At 43.2% G+C, this 24,637-nt stretch overlaps 1 protein-coding gene across 3 annotated transcripts in view; it reads left to right on the top strand.

Moving 5' to 3' along the window:
- Positions 1 to 24,637, top strand: part of LOC137431403 (sentrin-specific protease 1) — a 91,844-nt gene that overhangs the window by 33,671 nt on the left and 33,536 nt on the right. For all 3 annotated transcript variants that reach the window (XM_068122701.2, XM_068122699.2, XM_078781983.1), the window contains 4 exons: positions 6,920 to 7,041; positions 10,351 to 10,420; positions 10,507 to 10,563; positions 15,312 to 15,396. In XM_068122701.2, coding sequence (XP_067978802.2) covers positions 6,920 to 7,041; positions 10,351 to 10,420; positions 10,507 to 10,563; positions 15,312 to 15,396 — 334 coding nt within the window. The remainder of the gene's footprint in view (positions 1 to 6,919; positions 7,042 to 10,350; positions 10,421 to 10,506; positions 10,564 to 15,311; positions 15,397 to 24,637) is intronic.

The following is a 24,637-nucleotide window of genomic DNA, read 5'->3' as shown; positions in this document are numbered from 1 at the left end:
ATGATATTTGGTATGTTGCAACTCACGTTCATGGCAATTAAAAAAAAAAAAAATTGAAGTCTAAGGGGTCTACTCGGGGCCAAAGCGGGTCCCGATTTGATCCCCAAAATAGGAATTTGCTTTCTTCTATAAAACTACACACATGATTTCGATGAAACTTGACCACAAACTTCATCACCCATAATACACCAAAGTTTGTTCATGGCATTTAAAAAAATCGGGTCCTATTGGGATTTACGGGGATTTACAGGGGGTTTGCACCCATCAAAGTAGGTATTTGCTCTCTTCTCCGGAACTACATGCAAAATTTTGATGAAACTTGATTGCAAACTTTATGACTAGTGATCTTTCAATGGTTGTTCACAGTATTAGAAAAATTGCGGTCTAAGGGGTCTACAGCGTGGGGTAGGAGGTTGCCCCCCAAAATAGGTATTTTTTTATTTATTTAACGTCTTATGAGTATGTTGGTATGATTCTAAATGCTGCCCTGTTTCCTGGCAACCAGTGAAATTGTTTTTTTTTCAAATTGTGTTTGGGCGTAGTAAAATATAAGATCAAAGAGCTCTTGAAGAAAATGAAAGAAGTGTGTGCGGTATGGACTCAGAGAAGACACTGAATCGCGGACTGAGCATGCCACTGGACTCTCACTGCGAGGTTGGACAGAAAGTGGACGCATGAGTGTCGATATTTTAACACGTTCATTACACCATTAGGGAGTAGTACAAAGTTGTACCAAACTATCCTGGTCCAAACATGACATAACCGCATTTTATCGCTGTAACAAAATGTACAAAAATGATTTAACCATTTAAATACCATGAACCCCTGACATTCGGGGATTCGACGTTGGTGGATTTGACATTTGCGGTTCATAAAATGTGACCTGCCTCAACATTCGTGCTCTCTGCCTTGCGTAGTCACGGTTTTTGTGTGCACAAAAACAACCTCTCCCACCAGCCACACTCGGAACTCTAAAACCATCTTCCACGCGTCGCGCATAAACCATTTCCCAGCAGCCATGTACATAACACAGTTCTAAAACGATCATTCACCAACCACGCATAAAGCAGCTGCACGTGTATAAATCATCCCAGCCGCCATCCCCCACAATCAATGGTCATACTTTCCACCCCTCCTCCATACACTCATAACCCTTATGTGCAGCGTGACATTGGTTTCATTCTATCTTCTCGTTCCACTGCCTTGGCCTGCTGTGATTCCTCGCACACGTGGACCTTTTTGCGCACATTGGTCATCATGGATTCTAAGCATACAAGTAATGCAGGAGATGCCTACCTCCGAGGCCAAAAAAAGTCATGAGATTGAGCCAGAAAGTGGAGCTGCTTAACCACCTGTCAAGAGGTGAGAGTGCAGCCTCTGTGGCAAGCACTGGCGTGAACGAGTTGATAGTGCATTACAGAAAGAGGAACGAGAAGTCCATTAGCGATAGTGTCACGGCTTGCGAAGTACCCAGCATCAAAGTGGTTACCCAGGTTAGGGACGTTCACATCGAAGCAATGGAGAAGGCATTATTAAATGTGTGGATTGATGACAATGCCCAGAAAAACGTGCCTTTAGGTGGGCCTCTGATTCATGAAAAGCGTAAGCACGATTACAAGTGTTGTGGGTACTAGTGGCTCCAATCCCTTTCAAGTCTCAATAAGTGGTATGGCCTCCACAATGTGAAGTGCCTCAGTGGACCACGAGGCAGCTGCATCTTTTCCTGCTCAACTAGCGCAGCTCATCAAGGAGAAGGTGTATGTACCTGAGCCAGTTTTTCAATGCAGACGAGACCGGCCTGTTCTGGAAGAAAATGACAACTAGAATGCCACTCAGTAGAGTGCATACTCCCGCCGTGGATGGCCACTGCTGAGCCCTATCTTCCAATGGTAAAAAATCCTTCAAAAAATTCCTGGATCCGGAATAATATCCTGAGCTTCACCAAAAACTAATCAATTCTTCCTTATCCCAAGGGAAATCATCCCACAAACTTTCATCCAAATCCGTTCAGAACTTTTCCAGATATCTTGTTCACAAACACACGAACACACACACACACGGATCTTTTGGCCATTGGTGTAGCAGGAAACAATCTCCGTTTGTTTTACTACAACCACTAAGGCATACATGTGGAAATTAGAAAATTATTCGCCGTTCGAGTTAAACTCCGGTGTGTACCCTGGTTCCGGTGTGTACCCTGGTTTAGAATAGGTACACCGTATCCCTGCGTGTCGTAAGAGGCGACAGAGGGTTGGCGTCGGGAAGGGCATCCAGCCATAAAAAAAAAAACATTGCCTCAAAAAGAGAACCATGACAATTACAACTACATATGGGCAGGGTACAGCCCGAAGTGGAGATCGGTTTCTGAGGTTTGGGACATGGAATGTAGGGACAATGACAGGGAGATCAGGAGAAGTGGTGGACGTATTGGTCAGAAGAAGAGTGGACATATGTTGTGTGCAAGAGACGAGATAGAAGGGAAGTGGTGTGAGAATGGTGAAGGGTAGGCAGGGACAGAAATACAAGTTTGTGTGGCAAGGGTGCCCGGAGGGCGTGAATGGTGTTGGTGTCCTGTTTTCTGAGGAGTTTGTAGACAGTGTGGTGAGTGTGACTAGAGTGAGTGATAGGTTGATGATGGTGAAAATGATGATTGGAAAGTTCTTGGTGAACGTCATCTCGGGATATGCTCCGCAGGTTGGTCGGAGTGATGAAGAGAAGGACAAGTTCTGGTGTGCGATAGAGAAGCTGATGGAAAACGTGAAAGATGAGGAAGTTGTTGTGGTAGGAGGATACCTAAATGGACATGTGGGAAGGAGTATGGGTGGTTTTGAGGGAGTTCATGGGGGTTACGGATATGGTGTGAGAAATGGAGGAGGTGAAAGGATTTTAGAGTTTGCTGATGGAGCTGATTTGTTGATTTATAATACTCAGTTCCAGAAAGAGGATAATAAGCTTGTTACATACACGTCAGGTGGGTCGACGACAACCGTTGACTACCTGATGGTGCGTAGGTGAGATAGGGGGCACCTCCGGGACACAAAGGTGATCCCGGGGGAGGAGGCTGTTTCACAGCACCACTTGGTTGTCTGCGATATAAGGGTGAAAGGTGCGAGGAGAGCTCGGCGGGTGAAGTACCAACCGAGAATGAAGGTGTGGATGTTGAAAGAGGTGACAGTAAGGGAGGCATTAAAAGAGAGGCTGAGTAGGGTAGAGGATGATGTGGTTGAGCTTGAAAATGGTTGGATGTCAATGAAAGATAGTCTGTTGGGAGCCGTTGGTGAGGTATGTGGATGGACAAAAGGCGCACCGAGGCATTCAGCAACATGGTGGTGGCATGATGAAGTTGGAAAGAGGATTGACGAGAAGAGGAAGAAGTTCAAGGAGTGGCAAAAGGCGAAGGGTACGGGAGCATAAAAAGCAGAGCATGAAAGTTATAAGGCAGCCAAGAAGGCTGCAAAGAAAGAGGTAGCAAAGGCGCAGGAGGCATATAGGAAAATGTTCGGAGAACGCTTGGATTCGGAAGAGGGTCAGAGAGCGGTATTCAGGATTGCAAAGCAGATAGCGAAAGAGAGGTGTGATGTGATGGGGGTGAGTTGCTTGAAGGATGAAGTGGGACAAATCGTTGTGGACCCAGATGGAATTAAAGGAAGATGGAAAAGATATATGGAAATGCTTTTGAATACAGAGAATGAATGGGATGGCAACATAGAGAGTAACCCAGTTTTAGGACCGGCAGAGAAGATAACTGAGAAGGAAGTTGAGGAAGCGATAAAAGCAATGAAGAGTAGAAAAGCAGGAGGGCCGACGGGGGTTGTGGGAGATATGTTGAAGGCAGCTGGAAGTTGGGGTGTGAAGAGAATGACAGACATCTGTAATCTGGTGGTGAAAGAAGGCTGCATTCCAGTGGATTGGGAACTGAGTAGGTATGTGGATGGACATGGCAAGTTGCAGGAGAAGTACATGGCGAAGAGGAAGAAGTTGTTTCTTGGGTTTGTTGATCTGGAGAAAGCATTTGATGGGGTTCCACGCGAAGTATTGACATGGGCATTGAGGAAGTTAGGAGTGGAGGAATGGTTGATCAGAGTAGTGATGGCAATGTACAAAAGAGCGCGCACAGCTGTAAGGACGAAGGACGGGAACAGTGGTGAGTTTGAGGTGAAGGTGGGACTGCATTAGGGGTCGGTACTAAGTCCACTACTATTTGTAGCTGTGATGGAGGTGCTGGCTCAGAACGTAAAGGAGGGTTTGCCGTGGGAGTTGTATGCAGATGATCTGTTGTTGATTGCGGAAAGTATGGATGGACTGAAGGAAAAGATGAACAAGTGGAAGGAATGTATGGAGACAAAAGGTCTGAAGGTGAATATCGGAAAGACGAAGGTGATGGCAAGTGGTAAAGCATGTGGTGAGGTGGAAAGAACTGGGAAGTGGCCATGTGCTGTGTGCAGGAAGGGTGTCGGAGTGAACTCCATTCAATGTACAATGTGCGCTGAGTGGGTTCATCAAAAATGTAGTGGTCTGAGAGGGTCATTAACCAGTGTGTCAGCTACATTCAAATGTAAGATGTTCACAGAGGGAGCTGCAGACGGAGGAAATGTTGAGTTGGATCTTGGAGACGGCGTGAAGCTGGAAGGTGTGAAAACATTTTGCTACCTGGGAGACATGCTAAATGGAGAAGGTGGATCAGGCTCGGCAACGGTTGCTCGAGTGAGATGTGCATGGAAGAAGTTTCGGGAACTGAGTGGCGTGCTGATGAGGAGGGGAGTGTCGTTGAAGCTGAAGGGAAAGGTGTATGCTGCATGTTTGAGAAGTGTTATGATTTATGGGAGCGAGACATGGGTAATGAACGTAGAGCAGCAACGAAGGCTGGAAAGGGTGGAAATGCGAATGGTTCGGTGGATGTGCGTAGTATCGTTGAGAGAGAGGAAGACAAATGATGAATTGCGAAAGATGATGGGAATAGGGCCTGTGATTGATGCTGTGAAGAGAAACAGGTTGAGATGGTTTGGTCATGTGTTGAGGAAGTGGCCATGTGCCACTTAGCTAAGGTGGTTCGGTTAGCTAAGGTGGTTCGGTGGATGTGCGTCGTATCGTTGAGAGAGAGAGGAAGAAGAATGATGATTTGCGACAGATGATGGGAATAGGGCCTGTGATTGATGCTGTGAAGAGGAACAGGTTGAGATGGTTTGGTCATGTGTTGAGGAAGGATGAAAGTGACTGGTTGAGAAGAGTGATGGAAATGAATGTCGAAGGAAGTAGAGGATGGGGAAGACCGAGAAAGACTTGGCTAAAGATGGTTGAAGAAGAAATGCGGGCAAGGGGGTTAACAAGGAGAGATGCAGAAAATAGGGCAAAATGGAGAAGATTGTCATGGGGACCGCAAGGCTAACCCCCGCTCTAGCAGGGAAAATTGTCGTAAAATGCATGTTGTTGTTGCTTTGTTGTTCGAGTTAAATTGCATCGTGATGCAACCCGTAAACAAGTGGCAGTCGACTTAATGGTGTGATGTCATGGCTATTACTGAAGAAGATTTCGACTTTTGATCACAAGTTTACTGACTTTATAAATCAGAAAAAACACATTATATCTATTTTACAGGTATCAAGGGATGATTAGCGTTGAGGTGGTCTGAGCATTTGGGTTCCCGTTCATATTCATTAATATCCCCTTTTCCCACAAATCCCTGTTCTCGTTTCTCTTGTAGTGGGGCGGCTTAGCCCAAATATTCAAAAGAATTGTGCATTTTGTGAAACAAGCACCAAATTTGGCACAAATGTACATTAATATGTTGCGAACATTTTCAGATATTGGGCCACTTGAAATTCCGTAATTTTTTTTTTCAAATTTTTTCAAATTTCGTAATTTCAAATTTTTCGGGTGACACCGTCACAATTTCGGTCTTCGAGGCCGGCCGATAGGCAAAGTGTGACCGGAAGGGACGAGGTTCTCCTGACCACGTGGCCCTCGATCTGGGAAGCGAGAGGCGTTCCATTAGTGGACGCGCCCCTCACACCCGACTTTTGGGCGGCCCCGGCAGGCCGTTTGTTTTGACGTTCCGTGACAGGCCCCGCACCCCCACCTCCGGGCCGACCGGAAGCTTGTGCTGAGTACATCATACCTGAACAACTCAGTGAGGCAGAACACAGCAGTGCACACCAGGGTGACCCCTTCAGTGCATAAACCAATTAACCTGTCCACTGCAGGGCATATAGAAATGAAGTTATTTTCTGCATATAATAATAATATAAGTTCAGTTCTATATAACAATTTCTGTTATCACCACTACCACTACAACTACCACTACTACAAGCTTTGTCTGGAATTTTGTGGACTAACAGACAAACAGACATACAGACAAGCTGGGATCAAAACATTACCTCCTTCCACCATTGAGTGTAGAGGTAAACATCATGGAAATTATATCATGCCCTAGATTTAATTCATGCTTACCCGTGTATTTGCTTCACTGGTTCACAAGGTCTTTTGCATACATGTAATTCAGACTCTCGTCTTCATTGCTGACCACACAATGTTCGCAACATATTAATGTACATTTGTGCCAAATTTGGTGCTTGTATCACAAAATGCACAATTATTTTGAATATTTGGGCTAAGCCGCCCCACTATATCGGCCGGCCTCGAAGACCGAAATTGTGACGGTGTCACCCGAAAAATTTGAAATTACGAAATTTGAAAAAATTTGGAAAAAAAAATTACGGAATTTCAAGTGGCCCAATATCTGAAAATGTTCGCAACATATTAATGTACATTTGTGCCAAATTTGGTGCTTGTATCACAAAATGCACAACAGGTTTGCTATGCTGCTACACTATTGCTATTAAACAGCTTCGATCAAAAGAGTCGTAATAAAACTTTATTAAACTGTTTCCTGCTGTTTACATAACTTTTACCTGTTGTGCAGGTCCAGCTCACCTCCATCACTCCCAAGGGGATATGAAAGTCCTATATCATTCGGCGATGTTTCCCCAGTTGCAAGCCCTTCCCTTGGGAATGGGTCATTATCTGAAAAGGACTGTTCTCCAGGTACGACGATTATTTTCTAAATCTATATTCGTTTATGGGCATTGTGTGAGATGAAAATGTGAATTCTCACATCTGTTTCTCACTGCAGCCTTAATGTGACAGGAAATGCTCCAAAATGAATATCAAAGCAGTTTGTAGCCCCTCTTTTCAAGGAACTTTTATCAGCAGCTTGATGAAGAATCCCCAGCATTTTATTTATTGCTACAAAAGGTACCCAGCATAAAGCTGGGCGCCTCCTCCCACTCCTTCCCCTCCCTCATCCCACCCTCTCTCCTGCCTCCTCCCACCCAAACCCTCTTTCCACCTAGACTCCCATGCCTCTCCTCCCATCCCACCCTTCCTCTCCCTCCTCCCACCCTTCCTCTCCTTCCTCCCACCCTTCCTCTCCCTCCTCCCACCCTTCCTCTCCCTCCTCCCACCCTTCCTCTCCCTCCTCCCACCCTTCCTCTCCCTCCTCCCACAAGGAATTTACACAGGGTGTATATTTGGAGAAGTTAGCTAAGGTGGTATCCCTATTTTCAGCAAACTCTTCTTTCACTCTTGAGAGTACAAACCTCGTGACACTGAAAACCTATCATGGCCACTTGTGATTAGGTCATCAGCAAGATTTCTTTGAATGTGATGCATACGTTGTGTTTATGCTATTTTGGGTTTTTAAATAATTAGCGATTCGTGCATTTGAGAATTCATGTGACTCTTTCGCCTAACTTACCAATCGTTGTAAAGTCTTGATTGTTATTTTTCACATCTGATACCATATTTGTCACTGACAGTGAATGAAGCATTTTTAACCACGTTTGGGAAAAATAAGTTATTGAAATATAATCCATTTTTGATTCCTACCAATCTCTAACTTGCCACATGTCTTGTCAAAATCTGCCCCCGAGCGATAAATTCAAATTCTAGGTTTAGACTCTCAAGAGTGAAAGAAGAGTTTGCTGAAAAATGTTTGGCCGAAATAAGTCAACGACTGGGGTGTGTTCAGTTGCCAAGTTTCCTATAGAGTGCTCGCCAAGTGGCTTAGGCACTCAAGCAATGAGTGCAACAAAACCTTTGATAAGGAACAGCTGTTACTGGGGGCATTATGTTTTCGGGTTGTCTGTCTGTGCGTCCGTCCGTCCATCCATGATATGTTTTCATTACCATGATAACTTGAGAACAGCTGAAGGGATCCAAGTCAAACTTGGTGCAGGTATGTATAATGAGGTAAAGATTAACTGATTCGATTTTGGCATCTTGAGGTCAAAGATCAGAGGTCATGTTCGGTAAAAATCCTGTTGCCCTGATAACTTGTGAACCAGTGATGGGATTTTGACCAAAGTTGGTACAAGTATATATTATGATGCAACGTTGAACTGATTTAATTTTGGGGTCAAGAGGTCAAAGGTCAGAGGTTATGTCAGGTAAAAATGTAATACTTGAGAACAGCTAAATAGTCTAGTAGGAAGACTAGGTCCCCCTGCACCCCCCGGAGATATACTTCTAATCAGTGTTTCTAGATTGGAAAAAATGTGTAGAAAATGACTAGCTATGGCCCCAAGCTGAAAAAATGTCCCACATACCATTTTTATGCAAATTACTGCTGCAAATTTTATGCAAAATTATGCAAATTTTATGCAAATTTTTGATGAGGAGTAGAGTTGAGGGGTCTTTGAGGGCTTCATCGAGGTGCTCTCGGTTGCAAGACTGGGTCATTCTGAGAAGCACAGCAGGGTCAGAGATCATGATGTTCTCCTCCTCAGTGAATCTCTCCATCAACAGCCTCTCCATTGCCTCACACACTGTTTTGAGGCAAAAGAGGGACTTTGCGTAGGCCTTTCCACTGAGAACACCTTTGAGAGATCCACTTGTTACTAGTTGTGCCTCAAAGAGAATCTCTGCATATCCAGAACCACGCATCTTGTGTCCAGTGAGCATCCCGATGTAGTTCATGGATGTGTGGAAGGGTCCAATCGTTACTACATGACTAGCAAATTCATTTGGCCAGCGCCAGATGATGGGAAGGGCTTTCATGCAGACACCCAGATCAAATGTATTCAGGACCCATCTCTGACCCACCTCAGCAGTTGCTGCCTCGGAACGCTTCAGTAGCTCACGAACAACTGCGTTGTCTGTGATCGGTCTGTGCCTGGTGCCTGCATGGCATGGCAATGGCCTGCAGCCTGTGCCTGGGCTAGGGGGTTTCACCTCTGCAACTGGTTCTCCCCCACCCAGCAAATCAACAGTCGACTACTGCACGCCTATCCACCAACCGATCACAGACAACGCAGTTCTTCGTGAGCTACTGAAGCGTTCCGAGGCAGCAACTGCTGAGGTGGGTCAGAGATGGGTCCTGAATACATTTGATCTGGGTGTCTGCATGAAAGCCCTTCCCATCATCTGGCGCTGGCCAAATGAATTTGCTAGTCATGTAGTAACGATTGGACCCTTCCACACATCCATGAACTACATCGGGATGCTCACTGGACACAAGATGCGTGGTTCTGGATATGCAGAGATTCTCTTTGAGGCACAACTAGTAACAAGTGGATCTCTCAAAGGTGTTCTCAGTGGAAAGGCCTACGCAAAGTCCCTCTTTTGCCTCAAAACAGTGTGTGAGGCAATGGAGAGGCTGTTGATGGAGAGATTCACTGAGGAGGAGAACATCATGATCTCTGACCCTGCTGTGCTTCTCAGAATGACCCAGTCTTGCAACCGAGAGCACCTCGATGAAGCCCTCAAAGACCCCTCAACTCTACTCCTCATCAAAAATTTGCATAAAATTTGCATAATTTTGCATAAAATTTGCAGCAGTAATTTGCATAAAAATGGTATGTGGGACATTTTTTCAGCTTGGGGCCATAGCTAGTCATTTTCTACACATTTTTTCCAATCTAGAAACACTGATTAGAAGTATATCTCCGGGGGGTGCAGGGGGACCTAGTCTTCCTACTAGACTAAAAGGGATTTAAATCAAACTTGGTACAAGTATGTATAATGATGTAATAATGTGGGAGGAGGCATATCGTTCGACCTCGCGACGTCGAAGAGTGTTGTTCTTGTTCTTGTTTAGGTTCTTGTTTAGGTTCTTGTTTAGGTTATTGTTGTTGTTTAGTTTTTTTTTTCTTGTGTTGTTTAGTTTGCATCAGGGCTATGAGGTCCCCCGCCTGTTGGGGAAATAACCGTCATTCCCCTAAGGGGATACTTTTGTTATCTGTTCTGTGTTCTAGCTCTTCCATGAGCCTGAACTTTGTATACAAAAAAACTGTGGTGGTTTTGCGTGAGCTGATGTGTTTTTTTAAATTTATTTCTCAGAGCTTTTTGTTGCAGGCTCTGGTACTGAAACAGATTCACTCTACATTGTGAAGACTACAAGAGCACCAAAAAAACACTCCTCCAGGTTTTACATTTTAAACTCTTCTTATTTTTGAAAGCATTGCTTCTTTATTCTGCATGTGTTAATGCCTTGCCCAACTCTGCTTGCAGTTCTACTACAACCATTAACAAGAAGCTGTTCGACTCCGAACAATGGATTAAGAATCTGTAAGCAGCAACTTTGTCACTCATTTCTTGCAAAATAAATCTGCTTGCTTGCTTCTTTTTTGTGTTGCCTTTAAAAGCATCTTTATCACTGTTTCATGCAGATGCAGTCTCTATTTTGGAACTTGCAGAATTGTGGGTGCCTTCAAGATTTTACTTTGACTAAAGAAAACAAAAAAAAATAACCAAACTTAATTTTCTATCTTTAGGTGTTTCGGCATTATAGTCTCATTGGCACAAATTAGATTAGCAAATTTGATAGTTCGGTCATGGTGCACTCACTTCTGAGTGGCTTAGAGATTAGTGTGTGTGTGTGTGTGTGTGCGTGCGTGTGCGCGTGCATGCTATGCAACCCCATTCCTTAATTCCTTCATCTTCATTCATCGAAAGGCACAGCATTGTGTCATTTTTAAGCGAATGATGAGCTACCGTCTGCTTATTCAATAAGCTCTTGACAGATATAAAATGAAGCATTTCATACTTGTCTGGTCGTGTGAAAAGCAAGTTTTGTACAAAATATAGTACACGGAGTCCCGGGGTTACGAAGAGATTCCGTTCCAAACTCGTTCATATAGTAAGTAAATTGATCGGTCGGTGACTCGGTGTTATAAATCTTTAAGTATTGCTCTTCTAGTTTGCTTGGTTTCTTTGGCCTTCCAATCCGTTTTCTCTCCAACTTCTCCAGTCACTTTTTGCACCAACTTGATCTCTATCCATGACAGATCGATATATTAATGAAATCTTAAAACAACATTTGTTGCCTACCCTTCAACATCATGGTCCAGGAATCATCTTTTGCACAATAATGCTGCTCACAGGGCCATTCAAATGGGGAATGTCCTTGTCAATGCCAACGTTAGTCATAACACGTTGGCCTTCCATCTCACCAGTTTTAAATCAAATTGAACATCTCTGCAATATAATTTGTCATTACGTTTGAACCTTACCAAGACAGCCACAGACTGGAATGGAAGAGTAGTTTATTCGGTGGAATTCCATTCCTCGCCCTCAGATGTGTGTGTATGTGTTTGTGCACGTAAAAAAAATAATTAAAAAAAGGAAAGGTGCTTGCAACCTAAAATAGTAAATACTAGCCGAAACCCGTGGAACATCCACGGAAGGGAGGATGTGGTGTATGGATAGAGTGTACCATTATGGATGGCATAGGGGATTTGCTTGTCCGAGTAAGAGTTAGGAAGAAAGATGAGAATGAAGAGTGCGTATATGAACAACGATCGCCGACACCGGCACAAATGCATGCTCTGGATTGTCCACTCAGTGGACGGCTTACTTTCGCCTTCACCCGTCCAATCAGCGGACGGCTTGCTTCGCCTTCGCCCAGCAGACGTCAATACTATGGCGTCGTATCGGCAGTTAATCGGATGCTTTTGGGTCCCAACGTCGGCTAATTCAGATTTTTCGAGTATGTCTGTACGTGATAAACAAAGAGCGTGGTTCGTAGATCGTAAATCCATTAGTGCCGTGGGCATGGGGTCACTGGGTGTGGCGTAAAAGGGATAACAAAGTCGAGTCCTTACGCTATTATTATATAGATTATCTTGACATCTATCTTGACATCTATCAACATCGATCTATCTTGACAGTCTCTTATTAAGCAATTCCGAGCAGATTCAGTCTCTGGTGGCATTTAATCCACTTCCCAGTGGAGATTTCCTCAGGTCCCAGAACCTCCACTTACGACAGTACACTCTATGAACAAATATTTGGCACTGCTATTGGTCATATTTGGCACTGCTATTGGTCCACAAGTCTCTGCGATTGTGGTCAACCTTGTCATGGAGGGACTTGAGCAAAAGATCTTCAATTTCAATCAAAACTGGCTCCCATGGTACTGGAATAGGTACATGCATGATACTTTCGCTATTGTGCATAGGGACAAGATAGACTACCACCTTGGCCATGTCTTTCCAAGCATTGGTTTAACAAAAGAAATTTAAAGAGTAAATTCCCTTTTTGGATACAGAATCCTCACTGGATCAGATTACTAGATTCAAACTCTTGTAACTCCATCACCCACAAACACAATGGAGCAAGATCGAAGAACCTTGGCAGGATAGTCATGGTCTCTGTCATCTTTCAAAGGTGATGTAATTAAATTAATTAGGTTAGTCATATGAGTCTTAATAATAATAATAATTATCGTAAATGAATATACCCAACCTTAACTAAAAAAAATAGGACCGCGAGTCCTGAAGCTCACCTGGATGAGGAGCAACAGTCACTCAAACCCCCCATAGACCGCTCAGACCCTGATATTTTTATTGCCGTGAACAAATTTTGGTACATCATGGGTGATGAAGGTTGTCAAGTTTCATTGAAATGGTTTGTGTAGTTTTGGAGAAGAGAGCAGCAAATACCTATTTTGGGGGGTCAAAAACACACCCGTAGTTACCCTTAATGAGTGCAGATTTTTATGCGGTCAATAAATCATCATTAGGCATCAGATATGAAGCTTGTAGTCAAGTTTCGTCAAAATAGTGTGTGTAGTTTTGGGAAAGAGAGCAAAAACTTATTTGGGGGAGGGGGGAGGGGCAATATCCAACCCCATTGTAGACCCCCACTATGAGTATAGATTTTGATGCGGCCAATACACCTTCGTTGGGCATCAGATATGCGGCTTATGGCCAAATTTCATCAAAATTGTGTTTTTGGTTCTAGCGATAATGACTGAAGGTTTTACTGACTGACTGACTGATTTGCCTACGGACACTGTTTGATCGAATAAGCTTACCGGGCTAATGTCCAGGTGAGCTAAAAATGGCAGTATGCATATAGCCACATGTGCTTGGACACTGCTGCCATACTACCTGGGACATTGCAAGATAGTAACAGAGCACATACAGGGTGTTTCAAAAAAAGTGGACTATTTGAGCAGCCTGATATTCTGTCGTTTATCATGCTCTATCCTTCTCTCTTGTAGGTTATGGTGGTGGTGGTATGCCATTTCTAATGACTAATCAGTAGGACGCTACAACAACTATGGTGTTCAGTGGAACAAAAAGTGAAAATCGTGACTTTGTGGTTTGAGACATAATCCTACGTGCAGGTGTGCCGACAGTACTGTCAGTATTACAATGTTCACACCCGTAATTGACCTTCCAAAGGGAGCATTCAGCGGTTTGTGGAGCACTTACAAGCACATGGAAGTGTGGAAAATCAAAATACAGGCAGCAGTGACCACCCACCAAGTATTACCAAGGACCAAGGGAACATTGATCATGTGAGAGATTCTGCTATCAAAAGTCCTAAAAAATCCCACTGTCGGTGTTCCCGAGAACTGACGATCTCGGCCTCATCTGTGTGGCGCATTCTTGCTTCTGAACTCAAGCTCTACTCAACATCATATCTGCAAGACAAGCTAACTCTGATTGACATGGCAAGACAAGTAACAATGTCTGATTGGTTCAGTGACGGAATGGTAAGTTACCCAAATCTCCTTGTGATTCAGTGATTAAGCACACTTTCATTTGAAGGGGCCTATCAGCGATCACAACAACATCTTCCGGGGTGCTGAGCCTCCTGAAGTCTCTTTGTCTTTCAAGAATGAATGAATGTCTTTCAAGTGCTCCAGGTCAACTTGATTGTGTGCATTGAATGCCAGATGGGGTATGCTTGGACTGTATTGGTTCAAGGACGCCAATGGTAAGACGGTGACAGTCAACGGTGAGTGGTACTGCGAGGTCTTGCGCTGATTCCATGCTGATCTCGCTCACCAGTTGACTGTAAACCCACTCAGACTTGCATGATCCATGCAGGACGGTGCCCCACTGCACACGGCAGGTGAAACCATCGACTTGCTCCACCAACTGTTAAGAAATCATGTCATAAGCCTGGGCACAGAATATGAGTGGGTGCCCCACAGCCCGTATTTAAATCCATTGGATTTTTTTTTTTTGGGGGGTGCTGCCAAAGGTCAAGTTTATACCCACGAACCTCGAACACTGGCTGTCCTGAAGCAGGAGGTGGAGGACTACCGTCAAGCTACCACTCCAGCCACTTGCAGACGATTGTTGGAGAATTTCAGAGTCTGGATTAAAGCCTGTTTGCACAGAGGTGGAGCACACATTGAAAATGTCAATTACAAGCAGTATAACGAGTGATTTGAAAATGGCATGGTGTTTGCTTTCCATGGATATATCACTGAACTTGCTACCTTTTGTAATATTTCTACAATAAAACGTTCAAATAGTCCACTTTTTTTGAAACACCCTGTAGACCGGTGTTGTGTATAAACCTTTACACATCATCTCTAATGTCATCGTCAAGCTATAAGACAGAATTTGAGTGGTGACAAATCAAGAGTAGTGTATATACTATTCCAAATGCAGGGGCACTGGGCAGTGACAATTTCTACATTTGCGAAATTAGGAGTATGAAGCAAAGGTGACATGAACATGATACAGCAAATCGGCTTTGGCAAGATGACAAAGTCGGCTAAAGCACGCCACTGCATGTGTTGTGTGTGCCTGCGTCTGCTTGTGTGTATGTGTGTTTAGTTAGAAAAAATACTCGCCCTTTGATTTCTTTATTTATTTATTTTTTCTATAAAAATCATTAAAGTAGATAACCCTTACGGTAAGCATGACAATGCTCCTTTCGAACCAGAGTTGGTTTAAAGTGACTATTTGCTTGGCAAGCAATGGAGAGTATGTCTCAACCATGTTGTCATCCATCTGTTTGACAGGTGAACGTTCATGAATTGTATTCCTTGGTTTCATCCTCTCTCTCAGCCATAGTAAATACTTGAGCAATGATGAAGAGCGCAAGCGAAGCATTCTGGAAGAGAGCATGAAGATGACTGCTTGCAAGGAAAAGGTAAACACAGGAGTGAACTCTTCCATATGTACATGGAAATCAATATTTTTGTATCGACCTAGACAGAAGTTTCTGTATTTTCCTCGTCAGAAAAATTCCACGGTTATAGGGAATTAGAGTGCTGTCCTATGTGGATTCATTTCTTAACCTGGTTCATTCGGTTTATGTGTTCAACACATCGTTGCTGTGAGTGCAGAAATTATGACCACAGTAGATTTTGCACATGTTATTTTTGTGGAAGTTTAATGCCATGTATATTCCAGATATGCATCCTGATCCATGATCCCTTGCCATCCTCATTCCTAATATTTTTGGTTATCGAATTGCTCGTGGATGGAAAATTTCTGTTGTATAACATGGACAATAAATAATCTTGAAGATTGTGGTATAGGGGCTTGTGTGGGTACCATGACGTTGAGCCAGAGGAACGTCTGTAAATGCTGGCGCACTATAAGAATAGTGTACATTGTATGCTTTCCCCATAGTTATCCCCTTCCATGAACTTAATGGAAAATGTCAATTGTAGAAACTAAATTCATAATCCCACAACTGAACCATTGAATGGAATGAGTTAAAAACTGATAGTTGTACTCGTGGTGTACATGTGCATGTGGGGGATGAGGGGAGTACACAAAATTCATAGTCCTGGGAATTCAGGGTGGGGGAAGTGGATTATTACACATCATCAAAGTGGGGGAATTAACCTGTTCATAAGGATGTGATCTTTGTTAGTCTATTGAAATTTGTCCTGCAAAGATTTCAGTTGCAATTATTAACGGTAGCTGGGGCATGGGGTGGAGTTGATTATCTCGACAACAGGGTCTACACGCCAAAATCCAGGGATGCTCGTGTACTCATCCATGTCAATCCCCCAATAAGTGTCAGCATGTGCATCCAGTTTATTAATAGCATTGGATGAACTGTTTCTAAATAATCTGAGTTGTCAATGAACGCACTCTGCCGCCTAGCATTGACTTGTCAGCATGCGTCTGTGACCATTAGTCGGTATATTTTATATATTGTTTGATCAGAAATTATTCGCATTTTCCAGATCAGCTCAGATTAGATCATTTTCCAGATTTTCCCGATCAGATCCAGCAGCTCAATCTTGCCATTTTATGTAAGTCCCCAAAAATTAAGAATAAGGTGAAGTGGGGAATGGACTGATCAACGAAGTAACAATTGAACACCAGGCTGGGTTGTCTGTATTCCATGTGCAAAGCACGTTACGTACAGGGCCAAGGTTTAAACTTAAAGGCTCTTGATATTCATGTGATCAGTGATCAGTGATCTCAGTGATCAGAAGAAATGTTTTAAGATAAATCAAATGAGATCTAGATTTTATACCTGATGGGGACTTTATGGACTTTGAAAAATCTTGGGATAGTTTCTAATGGTCCAAGATGTACAAAAACATTTTAACCTCGTGACACAATCAAAATGGATGAAACTTCACACAATCATTATTGCACTCATGAAGAATTGTCACACAAGAGCCTTGCTTCTGTAGAACCCCAAAAAATAATTTTTAGACCACATGTGGTGAATAGGTTTCTTTAATGTTCTATACTTTCATTTACAGAGGCGAAAATAGAACGAAACTTTGGTCAGTAGTGTTTCTGAAACTGCAACGAATGGCCTTGTGTCTGCACCAATGAATGACAGAACAGTGATGGTCAAGGCTATTACAGTGGCATTCCTAGCCTCTTGGCCTGCCTTTGAGTTTGGTTCCAGACTTGCTCGAATATGCCAAGCGAGTTTCACAAGACGCTCCCGCTCGAGGTTGGCCAATTGGCCAAATTTCACTTCTCACACACGTGAAACCTACAAGATGACGCATGCCCTTGCGCATCCTTAAATGCAAATATGGCTTCAAATCTGCAGACCTCACCCTATTCGCTAAACATTGAGTGCACAATCTATAATGCCGGGGACAAAAGTCTCAAAGTTTTGGTCCAATATTATGATGAGGAGGAAAGCATTGTCCCACAGCTTTTGAAGAGAAAGATCTTGCAACTTCTGTTCTTCAATATTCTTCAATATTTATAACTGTTGTGTCTGAATGTGAGAGGTATTCCTCTGAGCAATTGCACAAGTTGATTGATGTACAATTGCTCCACTAAGAGAGATAAAAAGTTCTTCAGGAATTCACGAGGGATCATGTGCTAACTCTTTTGGATATAGCAGGTGACAATGGCAAGACTAGTGTTGCCAATGCAGCCAAGGTGTTGTTCTGGATCTGAATCGTGGGTGGGGGATATTGCTGGTGACATCTACTACGACTTGGAGAAGTCTCAAAAAGCTAAAGAACGTTTTGCAGAGGTGCAAAACCTGATGCACTTGACAGTGTCCAGAAGATGTGTAAAGGGTTCTCGGACATTCTGCGTCCCATCTCGATTCGCTTCCTTCCAATGTCAATCGCACATCAGCTTGCTGAGATCATGGCTGCTATGCAGATATTGTACTATTCCTTCCTTGTAAAAGAGGAGAACGTGTGATATGCAGTGTTGTTGTGAAACCCTGCAGGAGTCTGGTGTCGGTGCAGAGAGACAGAGACAGAGACAGACAGCGATAAAAAACACTTTTGACTTTTGAATCTTTTTATTACAAAAATAGAAAAGAAAACCTCCAAATAGGAGTCACACTCATTTCAGGGATAGAAGAAAGACAAAGAACAGATATCTGGGGAAAAAAAGTTAATACAGTGGATTACAGTCATCCCTCGCTATATCGCGGTTCACTTTTCGCGGCTTCGGTACATCGCGGGTTTTTCTCGCTAGTATATGTAAAATTATATCGCCGATTTTTCGCTATATCGCGGGATTTTGCGGTATAAATGTATTTTTATATACTATTATTTTAAATATTTTTGTGGTAAAATAAGCATTTTCTAGCCTAAAAAATTAAAAAACGTAAAGAAATAAGAAAAATACAGTAATTAAAACATATTACAAGAAATAAAATACTGTACATAGTGTACAGTAGAAGGGTAGACAAAGAGTCGTGCGTATGGAAAACGCAGATGCGGCAGCTTCCACCGCTAGTTACCCACGTAATGGGTAACTGTAATGCTCTTTCTGGCTGTGCAGTACATTCATCATCGTCATCACCTTCATCGTCATCACCTTCATCGTCATCAGTACTGCACAGCTAATTCATCATCATCTTCATCACGCAAGTTGTAGTATTGAAGAGCCGGGGCTCTTGCTTGATACGGACGAAATGACGGGCAAGACACAAACTCGTCCGAGAAGATATTTATTCTCAAAACCAACTCGGGAACACTGAAAAGCCCGTTTATCGGGCTGAATTATAAAGCACAACCAGAAACCGAAAGCCACGCCTCTCAAGCGTGGCGTGCTTCGGTGGTCACGTGATCAACAGGTGTAGCTGATTATACCCGCAAAGCGCGGCACGCTTTAGCGGTCACGTGACCAGCCACTCTCGCGCCGGGGATCCCCGCCGGTGACGTCACCGGCTGGAGCAAGGAGATTCTGATGCTGGTCTTGCTTGGGGGACCCATGGGTAGCTACAGTATCTTCAATGGTGAGTACCCATTAGAATTTTATATGTTGTTAAAATTACGTATGTTTAAGAGTGTAAAAAGTGTTTAAGAGTATAGGAAGTGTTTATAAGAGTATGGGAAAGGTTAATAAGAGTGTGGGGAGGGTCATAAAGCTTTAAAATATATATAAATAATAAAATAAAAATATGGTCGCTACTTCGCGGATTTTCGTCTATCGCGGGGGGTTCTGGAACGTAACCCCCGCGATAAACGAGGGATCACTGTATATACAAAACATTTCACAAAACAACGTTTCTCTAGGACTATACAAATAACTTCTTCTTTTTTTATGCACCTTTTGGCTTCAAGCTGCGCTAGCAGTTTTTTCCATTACTGAAAATAAAGCAAACTACAATTTTTCACGACTTACTTATTACAAGGTTTTTAAACAAAGCATTTTCATCATTAACTCCAAAACCATCAGAGAAAGCAAGCAGGAAATTGGCTAACACAGCTTTGGTGGAATTTTTGTGTGAAATGTCGAAGCCATTAATGAACACAAGTGTTGAAAATCAAATCAATCCTAACAAAACAATTCCGAAGAAAATAAACAAAGGAGCCAACCAACCGTTGGCATTGTAATTGCCAACATAGATATGAAAAAGGTTTTCAGACTTTTTACAAAATGGACATTTATCTATGAAGAGATTTGAAAAACGATGTGAAATGGTTAGAAGGAAAGCATCCAGTGTGCTAATCTCCATTGGAGGTCGCCATGTCGTAGCGGTACAGGAAAATTATAAAAACCTTTGCAATTATGAAAATAAGTGGGAGAACAAGGTAAGAGGTCTCTCCATTCAACCCTCCGCTGTGTTATTTGCCCTTGTAAAATAAATCTTACACAACCCAAATGAAGGTCTTTCTGTTTTGGAAAGCCATTGAAGCCCACACTAAAAGGAGTACAAGGAGGAGGGTTATTAAGAGAAAACTCGCATACGAGTTCAGGAAAGGTAGAAAGAGAAGGTATTAGGTATGTACCTTGTTCATTGCTTGTTTGGCCTTGCTCCCAAGCAGGTGCAAGCTGTGCACAGGTGTGAAGCACACTACATAATATGTGTGCAACATTTCTGGAAGATAGCACACCAACCAGGCTTGCCAGTGCCTTTGGAGGCCATTTTTCCCCGCAGAGCAGGGGTTGGCCTTTTTCGAGCACCATGGTCCCCTTTTTGAAAGCAATGTTTTATGGCTGGATGCCCTTCCTGCCACCAACCCTGTTGGTCACCTCTTGCGACACACAGGGAATTACCAGTGAACTGGTACTCAATTTGCCGACCTCAGAAGGATGACAGGCTGAGTCAACCCCCCTGGTGTTAATTCAGCGATCAACTGGGATTCGAACCCAGGATCCTCGGATCCCAAGCCGGAACCCTAACCGCTAAGCCAACACCAGGCCTTAGGCTTGCCAGTGCATCAGCTCCGATCCAACTGCTATTTGGCCTTAAAAGATCCACGACTGATTTTACGTTTTTATCAACAGTGTTGAACGAGGCACCGATAAGCAGGCACATTGTGGAAATGGGAGGTGTAAAACAAAGGTTCTACCATGACCATTTGCTTTGTGTAAGAGTGTGTGGCTCTTGTCGTCGGGGCTTGCCATGCGTTCAGCACACTGATTGAAACCGGGGAGGGGAGACATGTCAAGTTTGGCAAAGTCTATCAAGAAAAGAGCGTGGTCATAGCCTAGTCTTCCAGCCTGCCGCTATAGTTGATGGGAAATGTTGACCCATGGTGGAGAGGTTCACGTGTATAGCATGTGCAGAGCAACCAAAAGTCGAAAGGCAATTAACTGGCTCTTTTTGTCGACCAGGCCTTGGCCTTCATCGGTCAGTGGTAAACTGAGGTCCATGGGTTGCAGCCAGTGTTTTCCGTCCCAGAAGAAGGACACAAAACCCTTGTGGAGCTGTTGAAGCGATCAAACCTTTTCATTTTTGCAGTTTTCCCTCAACAAAACAAAAAAGCTGACAGAACAGTCCAATTCTTTGCTACTGTGTGGCATCATTACGCAAGAACACTCCAAGGTATTTCACGCCATCTTTGGCCTATGAGAGCGGAGCAGGAAGTCTTGGTGCGAAGTGACACGACAGACCGAGCCAAAGGCACTCGTTTTGTTCCAATTTACTTTGGCTGAAGAAGCCTTTTTGAACAAGGATAAACAAGAATGAAAAATGTTGATATTGAGGTCCTGCACAAATAAACATACATCATCATTGGCATATGCCAGTACCTTGATGGGTCATTCAAGATGAGAAAACCCAAACCCAGTTAGTCTAGCGTGCAAAGAAACCAGTAGGGGTTTGATAGAGCATAGAGCAAATCAGGGAGAGGGCAACCTTGTCGAATTCCCCTGTTAACAAAGGTGTAACAAGTTCATTGTTTATCTTGAGCACACTAGAAATATTATTATGCAACATTTTAATACAAGAAATGAAAGTCCAAACCACTCGAGTTTGTCTAAGGTATTGGGTCGTTCCAGGTGGGAATGCCCACCTTCACACAACACTGATAGGCCGACGGAGATAGAGGCGACACTGCTCCATCAAAATATTTATTTGCTCCATCAAATATATTTTAGAGAAATATTCCTTCGTGAACAGTTTAATCACTGATTGGGTGAATGTGATGCATGAATCTGCCAATCGCAATTGAGATAGAGCTGCTTACTAGGAAATAAATACTTGCTTGGCACATCTGGCTCGTTCAGGTGCTGCACCCACCTCCGTACTAAGGCACCACGTGCGTTCCTCTGTTATTTATTTTAATAAAGACTGTTTCTTGGTTAATGGTTCTTGCACATTATTATTTTGTCCTGTGACCCTCTGGAGATGTAAAATCTCCGATTGCAATAATTTTACTGCTTCATAATCAGCCCTTTTCGACAAGCTACGATATTGTTGGCAGAAAACTTGGATTTGGGCCTTTACTAAATCCCACCACACCAGTGGGTTAACATAACAGCTGAACTTATGTTCCAAGAGATCTGTCCAGAAACATTCAAAAGCCTGAATGAAATTGGAGTCTTCAAGCAGATGTGCATGACATCATGAAATCGGGAGATTATCAAGGAATTTTGGAGCGCAATGTTGAATCCAGTGTCAGAAAGCTGGGTCTCCGTCAAAGGTCATGGGTCTTGCAGCAGGACAATGACCCCAAACTCACTTCAAAAAGCACCCAGGAATGGTTCAAGACAAAACGCTGGACTGTTCTGAAGTGGCCAACAATGAGTCCAGATTTAAATCCCATTGAACACCTGTGGGGAGATCTGAAAACAGCAGTTGGGAGAATGCACCGTTCAAATCTGGGAGAACTGGAACAGTTTGCACAGAAGAGTGGGCCAAACTGCCAGTAGAGAGGTGTTGGACGCTCATTCATGGCTATAGGAAGTGCTTGACCGCAGTTATTATGTCCAAAGGCTGTGCTACCAAATATCAAGTCCAGGGTGTCAATAATTTTGTCAGTCATTTCTTTTTATTTTCTAATTTTAATGGATATATTGAGTTCTGAATCAAAAACAAAGGTTCTGTAATATTAACAGTGAAATAAGGAAGTGTGGAGACCAAATATTCTAGTCAATTTCAACTTATTTTTGGAGAAAATTGTGAGTTATTTGAAAAATGTGCATGGGTGCCAATATTTTGTCCACTACTGTACAAATTCCATGTAATATGTGAGAATTTGCATAAATGCAATCAAGCCTCGCAAGTGAGATGTGGTTGTTTGAACGACGATACCATGTGTCAGATTGTTCAGAAGGGTGCTGTATGTGCCAGACATCATGGACATTGTATTTCGCCATGATGTTTGCAAAATGTTTTGCGGGCATGGTTAGGGATCCGGCCCGTCTTGGTCACACGAAGTATTAGCAGTACAGTTAAAATCGCCACCAATAATTAAACAAGCCTAAAAATCTAGTGTTTGGAGGAACTTTCTCAGTTTAGCGAAAAAAGAGATCCGCTCGTCATTTTTGCTTGGAGCGTACACATTGAGGATTGTAAATTTGAACTGATTGATATCGAAGGCCACAGAAGCAAGATGGCCATCATTAATATTCGTAAATTTAAAGGATGACTGTTGGAAATGTTTGCCGAAGACAAACATAATGCCTGCATTAGACGAGGAACTGTTACTAAAGAAACACTCCTTATCCATAATTAGTCGCCACTGGGCCTGAACAGATCTGACGGCATGGGTCTCCTGTAACAAGGCTATGTCGAGACCGTTGACTTCTCTCAGCTGTTTAGTTTGGATCTGGTGAAGCTAATTCCACCACCATTGGCATTTACTGTTTCGATCTTGAAACTGACCATGAGGAAAATAGTAGCTTCAAAAATACAATATCAAAGGGGAATCATTAATTGAAAGTCTTTTTTGCCTTGGCGATACTTTTTTTTTTTTTTTTTTTTTTTTACTGTGACAATGTGTCTGACGGAAATTGAATCAGCCAAGCTTACACACTCCAGGGAGGACGGTAAATCTGGAAAGTATTCTGTCAGGCTGAAATTGTTTGCTGCATGCATTTTGTAAGAAAAGTCTTATTTGTTCAGGGGACGTAGGACGGAGCGGAGTATCGATGGATGTGCGGAGTATCGTTGAGAGAGAGGAAGACAAATGATGAATTGCGAAAGATGATGGGAATATTGCCTGTGATTGATGCTGTGAAGAGGAACAGGTTGAGATGGTTTGGTCATGTGTTGAGGAAGGATGAAAGTGACTGGTTGAGAAGAGTGATGGAAATTAATGTAGAAGGAAGTAGAGGACGGGGAAGACCGAGAAAGACTTGGCTAAAGATGGTGGAAGAAGAAATGCGGGCAAGGGGGTTAACAAGGAGAGATGCAGAAAATAGGGCAAAATGGAGAAGATTGTCATGGGGACCGCAAGGCTAACCCCCGCTCTAGCAGGGAAAATGGCCTTAAAATGCATGTTGTTGTTGTTGGACGTAGGACCTTGACTGGTCAACTTCTCCACCGTTTCCACCCGACTTTGCTTCCTCCAGGTCAGATTCATCAGAGTCGGTTTGATTTCCGAGTCACACAAGTTTGTATAGTGCATATCGATACTGTCATCAACAATTAAACATAGATCTGCACTCGTTACGACATCTGTGTGCTCTTCCACCATGGGAGCGTCACTTTGTGAAATAACGGCAACAATCCGTAGATTTGCTGAAACGGAAACCACATCAGCAGATACAGCGCTATTGTTTCCCTCGACTGTAACTGCATTACCTGAGAGAGAGACAGAGACAGAGAGGCAGGCACAGGCACACACAGACACAGACAGACAGACACAGGGAAGCAGACGCATGTACACTCGCACACACGCACACGCACGCATGTACACACACATGTACAGTGTACACACACATGTACAGTGTACACACACATGTACACACACAAGTGCACACACACACACACACACACACACACACATACACACACACACACATACACACAGTGCCAGCAGCCCAAGCAACTCTGCAAACACTGGGAGGAAGGATAGGGGTTGGTTTCCATTTTCCACAGGTTTGACAAGTTCATGGGAACCCTCAATCTGTACAAAGGCATTTTGTACCAAGGTTGAAGACCTCTGTCTTAGTTTCCATGCAGATGTTTTATGTTGTCAAAAAGTTACTCTCTTCTTCAAAGCAGAGTACATTCCATGCTTCAGTGCAAATAAATG

This window comes from Myxine glutinosa, chromosome 7 (genome assembly GCF_964187855.1).
Source record: "Myxine glutinosa chromosome 7, kmMyxGlut1.1, whole genome shotgun sequence".
NCBI classification, from domain to species: domain Eukaryota; kingdom Metazoa; phylum Chordata; class Myxini; order Myxiniformes; family Myxinidae; genus Myxine; species Myxine glutinosa.
The sequence above is the reverse complement of the archived record's forward strand: the minus strand, read 5'-3'. Positions and strand labels throughout refer to the sequence as shown.